Source organism: Hyla sarda, chromosome 6 (genome assembly GCF_029499605.1).
Source record: "Hyla sarda isolate aHylSar1 chromosome 6, aHylSar1.hap1, whole genome shotgun sequence".
Taxonomy (NCBI): Eukaryota; Metazoa; Chordata; class Amphibia; order Anura; family Hylidae; genus Hyla; species Hyla sarda.
This window is the reverse complement of record NC_079194.1, coordinates 221885592-221899811: the sequence shown is the minus strand read 5'-3', so window position 1 is coordinate 221899811 and position 14220 is coordinate 221885592. Positions and strand designations below refer to the sequence as shown.

At 43.5% G+C, this 14220-nt stretch overlaps 1 protein-coding gene across 2 annotated transcripts in view; it reads left to right on the top strand.

Annotated features, from left to right (window-relative positions):
* Positions 1-14220, top strand: part of SYT9 (synaptotagmin 9) — a 289127-nt gene that overhangs the window by 260802 nt on the left and 14105 nt on the right. The window contains exons 5-6 of one of the 2 annotated variants that reach the window (XR_008845234.1): positions 7265-7436; positions 11702-11826. Coding sequence is in view for 1 of the 2 variants with exons in the window: in XM_056526597.1 (XP_056382572.1) it covers positions 7265-7436; positions 11697-11826 (302 nt within the window). In the remaining variant the exon portion in view is untranslated. Of the gene's footprint in view, positions 1-7264; positions 7437-11696; positions 11827-14220 lie in introns of both variants that reach the window. The other variant, XM_056526597.1, reaches the window with a different exon arrangement.

Genomic DNA, 14220 nt, shown 5'->3' with positions numbered 1-14220 from the left:
CCACGGCAAAACTTAGAGTCCCCATCAAATTTGTCCGGCAAGGATAGTCGTAGGCCTGAAGCGGCCACTCGCTGCGGAGGAGGTGCAGGAGCTGGCGGAGGAGATGATTGCTGAAGCTGTGGTAGTAGCTGCTGTAGCATCACGGTCAGTTGAGACAGCTGGTGGCCTTGTTGCGCTATCTGTTGTGACTGCTGGGCGACCACCGTGGTGAGGTCAGCGACAACTGGCAGAGGTACTTCAGCGGGATCCATGGCCGGATCTACTGTCACGATGCCGGCTGGCAGGAGGTGGATCCTCTGTGCCAGAGAGGGATTGGCGTGGACCGTGCTAGTGGATCGGTTCTAAGTCACTACTGGTATTCACCAGAGCCCGCCGCAAAGCGGGATGGTCTTGCTGCGGCGGTAGTGACCAGGTCGTATCCACTAGCAACGGCTCAACCTCTCTGACTGCTGAAGATAGGCGCGGTACAAGGGAGTAGACAGAAGCAAGGTCGGACGTAGCAGAAGGTCGGGGCAGGCAGCAAGGATCGTAGTCAGGGGCAACGGCAGGAGGTCTGGAACACAGGCTAGGAACACACAAGGGAACGCTTTCACTAGGCACAAGGGCAACAAGATCCGGCGAGGGAGTGCAGGGGAAGTGAGGTATATATATGGAGTGCACAGGTGAACACACTAATTAGAACCACTGCGCCAATCAGCGGCGCAGTGGCCCTTTAAATCGCAGAGACCCGGCGCGCGCGCGCCCTAGGGAGCGGGGCCGCGCGCGCCGGGACAGGACCGACGGAGAGCGAGTCAGGTACGGGAGCCGGGGTGCGCATCGCGAGTGGGCGCCACCCGCATCGCGAATCGCATCCCGGCTGGAGGCGGTATCGCAGCGCACCCGGTCAGTGGATCTGACCGGGGCGCTGCAGTAACGAGAGTGTAGCGAGCGCTCCGGGGAGGAGCGGGGACCCGGAGCGCTCGGCGTAACAATTAATTTACCTTTAAAGGGGTATTCCGGGTTTTTTTTTATTTGACTATGCTACAGGGGCTGTAAAGTTAGTATAGTTCATAATATAATGTCTGTACCTGTGTGTGACGGTTTTATCACAATTCTTACGTGATATTCACCCCACTATTTATTTTTACCAGCATACAAAATGACTGTTGTCTCTGATTTTTCCCAGCTTGCAATGCGGCCGAGACCTGACTCACTAGTCAGCTGATGACAGGGAGCCTGTCTGCTTCAATGGGTGGAGGGATCAATCTGCAACTAATGCAACAACTGTAGGAACCTTGATTGAAAACCACAGGTCTTTTGTTTCAATGGGTGGGGTGGCTGATGTGTGGGAGGGAGGAAAATGGCATCGTGGGATTTGTAGTCAAAAAAACAAAAGTCAAACAGGAAATACAAGTTCACAAAAAGCTAGCCACAGTGTTATGGTAATCTCATGACATAGCCATTTAGCCCCAAGACAAGCTCAGATCCTTCCTAAGCATGTCCATTACTGCCTGCCAGGTACGTACTAAAATCCCCTATGGTGGATAACCCCTTTATTTAATTAAGATGATCTCCAGATCTTTTGCCACTTTTAGTTGAATGATTTACACTCCTGTTTAGACAAATATGAACTCTTAACAATACCAAATTCTCTTATAACCTATTTGTGCTCCATACTTCTCTAACTTCAGTCTGTAAAAGAGAAGAAACAGCTATCTCACAACTATCACTGTCAGTCACATGAGCTCCCATGAAAATTAGAGTACCTGTCATATTCCACAAAAATGTGTCTAGCACCTATATTTCTCTCCCAAATACCTATCTGTTGCTAAATTAGTTTGTCATTCTGTGCTTTGTAGGGGTCGTGTCCTCACTCTGCATCACTCCTCCTCCCTGAGTCTGCTGTGCTGTCTCTTCATCCAATCACTGCAGGCTGCTCTGTAACACTCTCCTCTCTCTTTTCATGATGCAGCCTGATTGGACAGGAGTGAGCACAGAGGAGTGCTAGTTCCACCCTCACTTACTTTGTATTGCAGTGCACATTTAGTTTCACTTTGGATCACAGAGGCCTAATATGGAGTTCTATATACGGTAATTACCTTAAACAGAAAATTCTGTTTGCCCTTAGTCACCACTTGGAGGTGTTTATGAGGTTACTGTACACTTATGACCAATATTAAAATTTTTACTTTTTAATTCAGTACACTGCAATGCTATTGTATTGCAGTGTACTTTTAGTTTCACTTTGGTCTATTACACCGTGGTTCCATCTACATAAACACAAAATTAAGATAAAAGGATATATGACTAAAAGTGGATGATTACATTGATGTGGTCTGAAATGGCAGGCGATCCTCAACCCCAAGTGCAGTTGTGCACTTACGCTGGGGTGGAGGTCCTGCATTTGTGGACCACAATATAGGTTCACTACTGTGGTAGATGTAATCAATGACAATAACTAATCCTCAAAACTGATGTAAAATTGAGACATTAGCCAGTATATCCTTATATGAAGGATGTACCTGAGCCCGCACACCAACGCCAAGGTTTCTCAAGTGGTACGGGACCTAACACTAACCTACCTGTGCCGGATAAGCTAAACCAGGAACCAAATTACAGCAACATTAGACTTGTAGACTGCTCCCAGGTTTAACTCCAGTATGGCTAAGCACACATACAATGGGAGGGGGGAGAGACAGGCTACAAGCCCCACCCTGGTTGGCTAATATAGTGGCGGCCTCACAGGTGAAACCTTAATGCTACCCAATATGATAAAAAGGGTGCATTCACCTGTGAGGCTTGCACTATATTAGCCAACCAGGGTGGGGCTTGTAGCCTGTCTCTCCCTCCTCCCATTGTATGTGTGCTTAGTAACACTAGAGTTAACCTGGGAGCAGTCTACAAGTCGGACCTAATGCTGCTGTAATTTGGTTCCTGGTTTCCTTATCCGGCACAGGTAGGTTAGTGTTAGGTCCCGTACCACTTGAGAAACCTTGGCGTTGGTGTGCGGGCTCAGGTACATCCTTCATATAAGGATATACTGGCTAATGTCTCAATTTTACATCAGTTTTGAGGATTAGTTAATGTCATTGTTTACATCTACCACAGTAGTGAACCTATATTGTGGTCCACAAATGCAGGACCTCCACCCAAGCGTAAGTGCACAACTGCACTTGGGGTTTGAGGATCGCCTGCCATTTCAGACCACATCGATGTAGTTGTTTAATGTTTAAATTTCATGCATCCACACGTTTATCTGGTGTAGGATGCCATTGGGGCACTTGTGACTGTTTGCAGGCATCCTTCATTGTATGCATATTATGCTGGGGATCGCCCATAGCAACGAACCACAAGTGCAGGAGCTCCACCCCAGCGTAGGTGCACAACTGCACCTGGGGTTGAGTACCCTGTTAATGTAAGCTGTTTAATGTCTAAAAGTGGATGATCCAAGATGTCAAATCCTGAAGATATTATTTGACAATCCATATATATTGTATATATAAGAACAAAGAAGTACCCACTCTTTCTTACAAATGTATAGTCAAAGAGGCTGTGATACCATTATGTAAGTTGTATTGCTTTTGCTTTGATGACCTGAAGCTTCTCAGTATACAAGACAGTGTTTTCCAAAGGACTTTAAATGGCAAGAAAGAATTAGAGAAGCTCTTACATGAAAAGATCTTTTTTTAATCTTATATATTCTATCAAAAATCTGGTTAATAGACGGAGCAAGTAATCCACAGTGCTCTAAGGTGGTTCAGACACTCTACATGGTTTTAAAGGGGTTATCCAGGAAAAAACTTTTATATATATATATATATATATATATATATATATATATATCAACTGGCTCCAGAAAGTTGAACAGATTTGTAAATTACTTCTATTAAAAAATCTTAATCCTTTCAGTACTTATGAGCTTCTGAAGTTAAGGTTGTTCTTTTCTGTCTAAGTGCTCTCTGATGACACATGTCTCGGGAAACACCCAGTTTAGAAGCAAATCCCCATAGCAAACCTCTTCTAAACTGGGCATTTCCCGTGTCATCAGAGAGCACTTAGACAGAAAAGAACAACCTTAACTTCAGAAGCTCATAAGTACTGAAAGGATTAAGATTTTTTAATAGAAGTAAGTTACAAATCTATTTATCTTTCTGGAGTCAGTTGATATATATAAAAAAAAGTTTTTTTCCTGGAATACCCCTTTAATGTGATTTACAAACTTTACATAGCTTTAATATGTGTTAGGTATTCTATAGAGTAAAACCAGGTGGGCCCGAACACCTTGGTGCCAAGCACCAAGTATACAGGCAGGTGGGGCAAGCTGACGCTATAGATGGTATTAGCGCAGCACAGAGTCTGATGATGCTGAGCAGACTTGGTGATATAGCTGAGCTGGAGCTGTTAGAACAGCTGAGATCAGATGCAGAGAGGTGGAGCAGGCGTGATCAGCAGACAGAGGCGTGGTCGTCAATCCAGGTCATGCAATAGAATGAGAATCAGGAAGGTGCAAGCAGGATCAGAAAGTGGCAAAATCAGGTAACATTTTTGGGTAAAACACAGGTACTCAGGACAGGAACAGATCAGACAGCTTCACTGTAGACAAACTACACTATTGCTCAGGAAACAAAGGAAGCACTAGCAGGGATTAGATGAGGACAGGATTCAGGGACGTGCACAGACACTTAAAGAAACAGCCTGTGCATACATGCGGCCCCAAATGGCTTAAAACCGTCTCTGGCAGCTGCAAACCACCAGTGTTACAGTGGTTTAGACACTTCACAGAGCTCTAAGGTGTTTTAGGCATTCTTCATAGTGATAGAGTGGGAAACTATGCCACACATGCCAAGAGACAAGGAGAGAGTGCTCCATAGTATAAACCAGCAAGGTAATGGGAATTCAGGTAGAAAACAGACATGGTGCACATCTACAATCTTGCACAATGATCTAATTGCTTCTCAGCATAATTTCAAAAACTAACAGGTTGTTAGTATATACGTTTTGATCAAAAAGTACAAAGCCCACTCGCCACGTCAAGGCCACCTATTGAGAGTGGGTCCCTAACGTCCCTAGCATAAAATGGTGTAGCACTGGGCGGTGACCACCACCGCCGCGACACCAATGCCCACAGGGGGAAAGACCCACTGGCAGAGCGGCCCCAATGCCACTCAAACCAGTCCATGGGTCGCACCTCCCCGCAGACACGGCGCCACGGCAGCATCGGACGCCGCACAGCACCACACCAGTGTGAACAGGATGTTACGGCACACTTACCATGCTCTCCCAGTCAAACTGGGAGGCTGCCAGGAAAGAAAAGGCCCATGTGTAGCTAACTATTACTTATATAGGGTTGGGCTGAGGGGGTGGGGAAGAGTGCAGACACATGTTCAAAAAAAAAAAAAAAAGTAATGGGATCCGCATTTTATGGCTTGTGCTTACCCCAGTGTGTTGTGCCATTCATACACAACAATGGAAAAGAGTATCAGGAAAAGTATGATCCTTCCGCAGCCCTCCTGCCCAGATACAATGGATAGATCATGGACAAGCTTCAAGAAAGAGAAAGCAGGATTTCCAGGTGCTGAACGGACCAATACAGGAGTAGGTAACAAAAGTATCTTAATAGACCATCATGCAATGTGTTTCACAGCGCAAACACTGCTTCCTCAGGCATCTTTGCTGCTGCTGCATTTGTGTTGTGAAATGCGTTGCATGATGGTATATTGAACTACTTTTGTTACCTACTCCTGTGTTGGTGCATTCAGCGCCTGGAAATCCTGCGTTCTCTTCCTTGAAGCTTGTCTACGATCTATCCACAGAAGCCAAAAGAACCTTAGACATCCAAGGGAAGACTAATATTTACCTTGAACATGAGATTGGGAATATTAGCAGTTCCAGTTCACACTTTTATACTTTCCTATATTTTGTATCTTCATGAAAAGTTTCCAATGGTACACTAATTAATAAAAGTTTGAACCATCATGAGATGCGAAAATCTTTGTATTAATTTTTCTTATTAATTCGATGTATGCGGCTGCCTGACATCAGTCATTTAAATTGCAAAATCACATAAACAGAGATTGCTAAATCTCATTCATATTCATTCAGTTCAGTCTTATGTCTCTGTTTAATTCTGTTTGATAAGATTTTGTAAATAATGTTCTTATGAATATGGAAAGAGATTTCCTACAAATTACTTAACTCTTATTTTCTTACATCTTTCTAACCCCCTTAATGGCTACATCCACCTTTGCAACCATTGTGCCAATGCATCTAATAAATAATAATAACAAATTGTCTTAATTAAAAATACACTATCCTATTGAGTATACAGTTTCTATGCAGAGTTATAAACCCTCCATGATTACACATTACAAGAAAAACCTGTATGGTCAGATCCTGCAGTCATGTATTTTCCACTTCATTTGCCCATTTTGATTGTTAACCTGCAGGCAGTAGAAGAGAGGGCATGTGACTGCAGGATCAGACTACACATTGTTTGTAGTCTGTAACCACGGATATTATAGGCATAAACATGAATACACAGAACAGTACGATATTATAATTAGGCCTATGCATTGTTTTTGTACAATGTGTTCTTTCTGAGCCATAGAGAGTGCTCTGACAATTCTGAAAACATCAGAATGGAACAAACCTCTTATATAACCCTGATGGTTTTATAATTCTAAAGGGGTGGTACAGCACATTTTTTTTAAAGGGCTTATATTGGCTTAACAATTGAAAGGATTCTCGCCTGCCTAAACCCCCTGCCCCACTAGCACCATTCTGTCGGTTCATGTCTAGATCATTGGCTAAACAGGATATTGTATTTGTGTTGGGGTGTGGTCCAGAAGGTGCTGATCACTGTGGAATTGGCTTTGTCAGACCAACAGTATGTAGGGATTAGGCAAGGGAGTATCCTTTTTTTTTTCCTCTTTTTTTAAATCTAATATAAGCCCTTAATGTTTTTAATAGGTCCGGACAACCCCTTTAATTTTTTCCTTGTTTTCCAGTTAGCTCTTCAGGCATACGTTTCCTATGAGTATGGTAACGGGTAATTCCAGATTTTTGTTTGGTCTGGTCTGATCTCAGTTACAGAAAGGTAAATTTGGATTAATAGTAGGACAGAACCAAAAGTGGAGTTCAGATTTCTTTCACAAGGAACAATTGAACTGTCACTTGTAGAAAGATCAAAAGTAACATGTACAGAGGTAACATACTACAAAAGGTTACTGTGCTGACAGCTATTCAGTATGACTAACAGAGCATTTATCCCTCATTTTTTTTATAGATCCCTATGTGAAGGTGTCAATAATGTGTGAAGGGAGGAGGCTGAAGAAAAGGAAAACATCTACGAAGAGGAATACATTAAATCCTGTTTATAATGAAGCCATAGTATTTGATGTACCGCCAGAAAATATTGATCAGATCAGCCTGTTAATAGCTGTGATGGATTACGACCGGTGAGATATTATAATGAATTCTCAGCAATTACCGATGCACTTAGTATACCGTAGTATAGATCCATAGAATCACAAGACTGAAAAACACAGGTGTTAGGTCAAATTGTGTAAAGCCAGACACATGTCATTTATATAATTTATTGTAGCTCTGTCTTGGTGCAAGATCCAGAGGGACCTGGGACGAGTTCAGTTAAACCATTTAGTACCACTGTTCCACAGTAGACATGGTAGAATTTGCTTGCTATAACCATTGGAACTATTTGTGCTTTGAGTTTTTATTCTGCTAGTTTGTTTACTCCAAAAGTTCTGGCAGATTTTCTAAGTAGGTGCTGGAAAGCTGATACCTAAATTGACATAAATGGGGTTATTTTAGGGGCACCCAGAGTGAGAAGTCAAGGAGCCACACCGCTTACATTGAGGCATGTGTCCTGGACAGAATTCTTTAAAGTATTCCTGTCATCAACTAAAACTTTTTATATAAAGTAGATAATACCATTATATGTATATTTGTAATAAACATTTGTTAAAAAAATTTGTAAATTTTTGTCCCTACAGCTATTGTTTGTGTATCTCTATGAGGAGTCCAAATACAGAAAGTGAGGGTTGACAAGCAGGGCTCTGTACACTAAGGACAAGCAGGGCTCTGCACACTGAGGCTCTATTACACGCCCCTGGCTCACAAAGCAGGATGATTGGCAAGCCAGGAGCCTGCACAGAGCCCTGCTTGTCCTGCCCTCATTTCCTGTTTTTGGACTCCTCATAGACACACACAGATAATAGCTGCAGGGACAGCATTTTTCACCCAAAAATATACACTTTTTTTTAATCAGTGTAAATTACAAAGATACATATAATGGTATTATCTACATTATTTCAAAAGTTTTTGTTGGCGACGGATATACTTTAAGGATTTCCTGGACTTAAATATTAAAGATCAATCCAATATAGAAGGTACCCGGCACTGCTACTTCATATATTGGAATATTGACTTAACTCCTGCAGGTGCATGACCATTCAGGTGCTCACATATAAGGGGAAGTCTATATCCAATGCAGAGATGTAGAAAAAATGGAGCACTTACCTGGTCTTGATGTAGAAAACTTCTTTATTGCATCAAATAAATCTTGGCATTTTCATGGAGTGCGGGAGAGCGGACAGGAGCAGAGAAGTGGGGGAGTAGGAGGGGCGATGGTCCGTATCGCACAATTAGCGCTTCATCAGGCCCCTAGTAGGGGCCTGACGAAGCGCTGATTGCGCAATACGGACCGTCGCACCTCCCACTCCCCCACTTCCCTGTTCCTGTCCGCTCTCCCGCACTCCATGAAAACGCCAAGATTTATTTGATGCAATAAAGAAGTTTTCTACATCAAGACCAGGTGAGTGCTCCATTTTTTCTACATCTCTGCATTAAATATTAAAGGCCTATCCTTAGGATAGGCCATCCATTTCAGATTGGCCTAGTGCGCTATGGTGCACAGAAATCCCCTGTGGAATCTTTATTGTTTACTAGACACATGGCCAAACTTTTTATAGAAGATTACCATGTTTCAGTCCCAGGCAAGACAATGGGACAAAGCTATGTGTAGTACTGGGAACATACTTCAGAATGTACCGTGTAATGAGGGCCGCTGCAATTACCCATTCGCTATGCTTCTTTTGTTCCAATGGCGATTTATCAAGTTTTTGTCGAACAACAAATACAAACAAATGTGCAGAGTGAGTAAAATGACAGTTACCAAGCACATGATACATATTAGATACAAAGACTTACAGCAGACCTGCAAAAGAATATGTATACAGATGGACAGCGTAAATAAGATGGATCCTGAATGACAATAAGAACAATGTTAGGACAGTCTAACTCCTAAGCCTTGGGGCTGTGATGAATATCATGCTAGTTTGCAGGCCAATTATACAATTCCACTGGAAACATAGGGAAGGGAACTAAAGCAAGAACATAACAAACAAAGGTTTCAGTTTCACTGCTCAAAAAATAAAGGGAACACTTAAACAACACAATGTAACACCAAGTCAATCACACTTCTGTGAAATCACACTGTCCACTCAGGAAGCAACACTGATTGACAATCAATTTCACATGCTGTTGTGCAAATGGAACAGACAACAGGTGGAAATTATAGGCAATTAGCAAGACACCTTCAATAAAGGAGTGGTTCTGCAGGTGGTGACCACAGACCACTTCTCCGTTCCTATGCTTCCTGGCTGGTGTTTTGGTCACTTTTGAATGCTGGTGGTGCTTTCACTCTAGTGGTAGCATGAGACGGAGTCTACAACCCACACAAGTGGCTCAGGTAGTGCAGCTCATCCAGGATGGCACATAAATGCGAGCTGTGGCAAGAAGGTTTGCTGTGTCTGTTAGCATAGTTTCCAGAGTATGGAGGCACCACCAGGAGACAGGCCAGTACATCAGGAGTAGTGTTGAGCGTGAATATTCGAAATGGTAATTTTTACTGCAAATATATGGGCACTTTGCGATTTCACAAATATTTAGAATATAGTGATATATATTCGTAATAACGAATATTTGTTATATAATGACAAATATTCGTCCATATATTCGCCAAAAATATCGCGAATTCGAATATGTCCTATGTACTCATCACTAATCAGGAGACGTGAAGGAGGCCGTAGGAGGGCAACAACCCAGCAGCAGGACGGCTACCTCTGACTTTGTGCAAGGAGGAGCACTGCCAGAGCCATGTAAAATGACCTCCAGGAGGCCACAAATGTGCATATGTCCACTCAGACGGTCAGAAACAGACTCCATGAGGCTGGTATGAGGGCCCGATGTCCATAAGTGGGGGTTGTACTTACAGTCCAATACCGTGCAGGATGTTTGGCATTTGCCAGAGAACACCAAGATTGGTATATTCGCCACTGGCACCCTGTGCTCTTCACAGATGAAAGCAGGTTCACACTGAGCATATGTGACAGAGTCTGAGAGAGAGACGACGTGGAGAACGTTCTGCTGCCTGCAAGATCCTCCAGCATGACCGGTTTGGCTGTGGGTCAGTAATAGTGTGGGGTGGCATTTATTTTGGGGGGCCACACAGCCCTCCATGTGCTTGCCAGAGGTAGCCTGACTGTGCCCTTAGGTACCGAGATGAGATCCTCAGACCCCTTGTGAGACCATATGCTGGTGCAGTTGGCCCTGGGTTCCTCCTAATGCAAGACGAGGCTAGACCTCATATGGCTGGAGTGTGTCAGCAGTTCCTGCAAGAGGAAAGCATTGATGCTATGGACTGGCCCGCCCGTTCCCCAGACATTAATCCAATTGAGCACATCTGGGACATCTTGTCCTGCTCCATCCACCAACACCACGTTGCACCACAGACTGTCCAGGAGTTGGCGCATGCTTTAGTCCAAGTCTGAGAGGACATCCCTCAGTAGACCATCAGCCACCTGATCAGGAGCATGCCCAGGCATTGTAGGGAGGTAATACAGGCACATGGAGGCCAAATACACTACTGAGCCTCATTTTGACTTGTTTTAAGGACATTACATCATAGTTGGATCAGCCTGTAGTGTGGTTTTCCACTTTAATTTTGAGTGTGACTCCATATCCAGACCTCCATGGGTTGATAAATTTGATTTCCATTGATAATTTTTGTGTGATTTTGTTTGTCAGCACATTCAACTATGTAAAGACGAAAGTATTTCATATGATTAGTTCATTCAATCAGATCTAGGATGTGTTATTTTAGTGTTCCCTTTATTTTTTTGAGCAGTGTAGTTGATCGGTGAGGTTGCCAGGAGCTAGACCCCCACCAATTGAAAATTCATGGGCCATTAGTATTAAAGCCACAGGAAACCTGCCTAAATGGGCATTCTGGCTTTATACATATTATCCTCTATCCAACAGATAGGGGATAAGATGTATGATCGCAGGGGTCCCGCTGCTCGGCATTCTGTGCCAGGCACTGCCTCTGAAACGGGGATGTGATGTCACGGCCACACCCCCTCCATTCATGTCTATGGGCCGTCATGCCCCCTCCCATAGACAGGAATGGATGGGGCGTGACACCAAAACTGTCCATGGGTTGTATCGGGCATTGCACCTCATCCCCAGTCAGGACAATTCCAGTATTCTTAGAATTCCCTTTACTGCCTTAGTACTAACATATTTTTTAGCATAATGTTTATGTTTTAACCATCAAAACTGTTTGTTTAAATGTTTTATGGATGTGAATTGTTTCAATGTATTTCATACAGAAAAAACATTATTTAACATTTTCACAGTGTAGGTCACAATGAGGTCATTGGGATATGTCAAGTAGGCAACGACGCAGAGAGCTTGGGTCGTGAACATTGGAGCGAAATGCTGTCCTATCCACGAAAGCCCATCGCCCACTGGCATCCACTTGTCGAGGTAAGATTGGCACCAGCCTAATGCTTTCTTCTCTTGTACTCTTTCTGTCTCGTAATTTTTGTCTAATGCTTACATAATATTTTAGGCTTCTGATAAAATAGGAGGCCCTCTGTCATTACACAAAGTTGAATTTTTAAGTTTATAACAAGTATTTAAAGTTCAGTATTTTTGAACAAGTTTGAGTTTTAAGAAACCTTTTTGCCTGGAAAGCATGAACCCTTTGAGCTTAAAAAATATAAAAGTATTAGGAATGCTGCCTCTGACTCAGATAAGGCAATAAGTTCTTAGCCCATTGTCATTTCTGTCTAAAATGTGGTGTCATTCACTACTAAACTGCATAAAGGGAAAACACGGGTTCCAATTTTGGAAACATGGGCTCAAATAGCTTGGAGAGATGTCATATTGACTTTAGCTTTGACTTGGCTTTTATCATCATGCAACAATTAAAGGCGTTATCCATGACCAGAAAGATCTGCTTTCTTCGAGAAACAGCACCACTCTTGTTCTCAGTTTGTGTGTGGTATTGCAGCTCACTTTCATTGAAGTGAATAGAGTCCTGTTTTTGGGAGCAACTATATATGTAGGGATTACCCCCATGATTGTTGTAACTCTTGGCACTCCCACTGGTCAGCTGTTTCCAGCAATCTCAGCATCCCCTTGATTGTACACAAGGCATAGCTTTTCACTTTTAGTGGTGGCTGTGACCAGGTGCCCAGTATTACAAATCACTACAGTTTTACCCCCTTGAATGAATTGGACTAATTTTCAATACTAGGCAAAGCTACTACCTAAAATACAAACCCATGCTATATTGAGCAGTGTAATGATAGAACTAAATGGTGATAATGGCTGCGAATGGTCGCATGACCAAAGATTGCTGTGTCACAATGTGTGAATCATGCTGCATCCCACCTAAGCTCAGTAAGTGGGGTCACATTGCACCCAACCACAAGTGGTCACAGTCGCAACTGGACTGCTGGGTTACGGTCGCTACTACATGTCGGACTGGGACAGACCCTTCCAACAGCTGACTGGCAGTGATGCTAAGAGTAGGATTGATTTAATATTAAAAGGGTACTCTGCCTCTAGACATCTTTTCCCCTATCCAAAGGATAGGGGATAAGATGTCTGATCAGGGGGTCCAGCAGCTGGGACCCCCGCGATCTCTGTGCAGCACCCGGTGTTCGTTTAGAATGTTTGTGCAGGCGGTGGGAGTTGTAACTTCTTGAGCATGCCCCTCGTGACGTCACACCTCACCCCCTCAATGCTAGTCTAGAATTGTATTGAGGGGGTGGGGCGTGGCACCACATGGGGCGTGGCCATGACATCATGACCCATTGCCTCCTGCACCCACCGTTCGGAACAAAACATTCCAAAAGCTGGGGCAGCAGAGTTCCCCTTTAATGTCCTAAGGATAGGCCATTAATTTTAAAGGCCTGGAAATCTCTCATTATGTGTGGAACATGCTAGTATATCTGTCCCACGGATTTCAGATTAACGTAAATGAAAACACTATGGTGTCTGAGAGTGAATCACTTTCACAGCCTTTCATTAGGTACAGATCATGTTTATTGTGCTGAAGTGATAACAGGAACTGCCTACATATGCAATGTAACATACTCCACACAACTATTTTTATATACCTCTTACCTTCTTTTTTTCTAGTTCCAGTTCCTGTTTTTTTTCCAGTTCTCTTGTATTGGATCAGCAGGGTTCCTGGCACCCCTACTAGTCAGCTGATTGTAGCAATATTAGGAGTGTGTTGCAGGCTCTTCATTGCCACGCACAGGGTAGAGGCTGTGCCTGCTACAACAGATAGCTCAGTCCAATTTAGGCTAGGTACACACGTGTTTGGTAAAATCTTACAAAATAATGGACTCCAGATAGTAACCCGACAGACCCCAGGATCTTTCAGGATTCTTTGGTGTCCATTGTGCAATGGACCATTCATCTCTGTTTTCCAGCCTCAAATGGAATTTGCGGCAGAGGCCCCCAATGGAGCTCCAACACAAACATGAACCTAACCTTACTTAAATAGGACTAAGCTGTAGCGAGCTGCTTCTGATATGTAGCTATGGGCAAAGTATTTACTGTAACTTGCAGCTTCCTAAACTTTTGTTGTAAACATTTTGCAGATACTTTTGTACTGCTTGGACACCCTACATTGTCCAGAACGAGGCCTTGTCTCTACCTATGCATGGAGCAAGAGATCTATGCACTGTCTATGGGAGCGCCAGAGATACAGGAGTACAGCACTTGGGTATCTCCAGTGCTGCCATAGACATGTGTGCATGGACTGCATTCCAACACGCTGATCCATTTAAAAAGGACACATGGGACTCCATTATGGAAATTGTGGGGCTCCCAGAGGATGGACCCCCGTGATCAGGCACT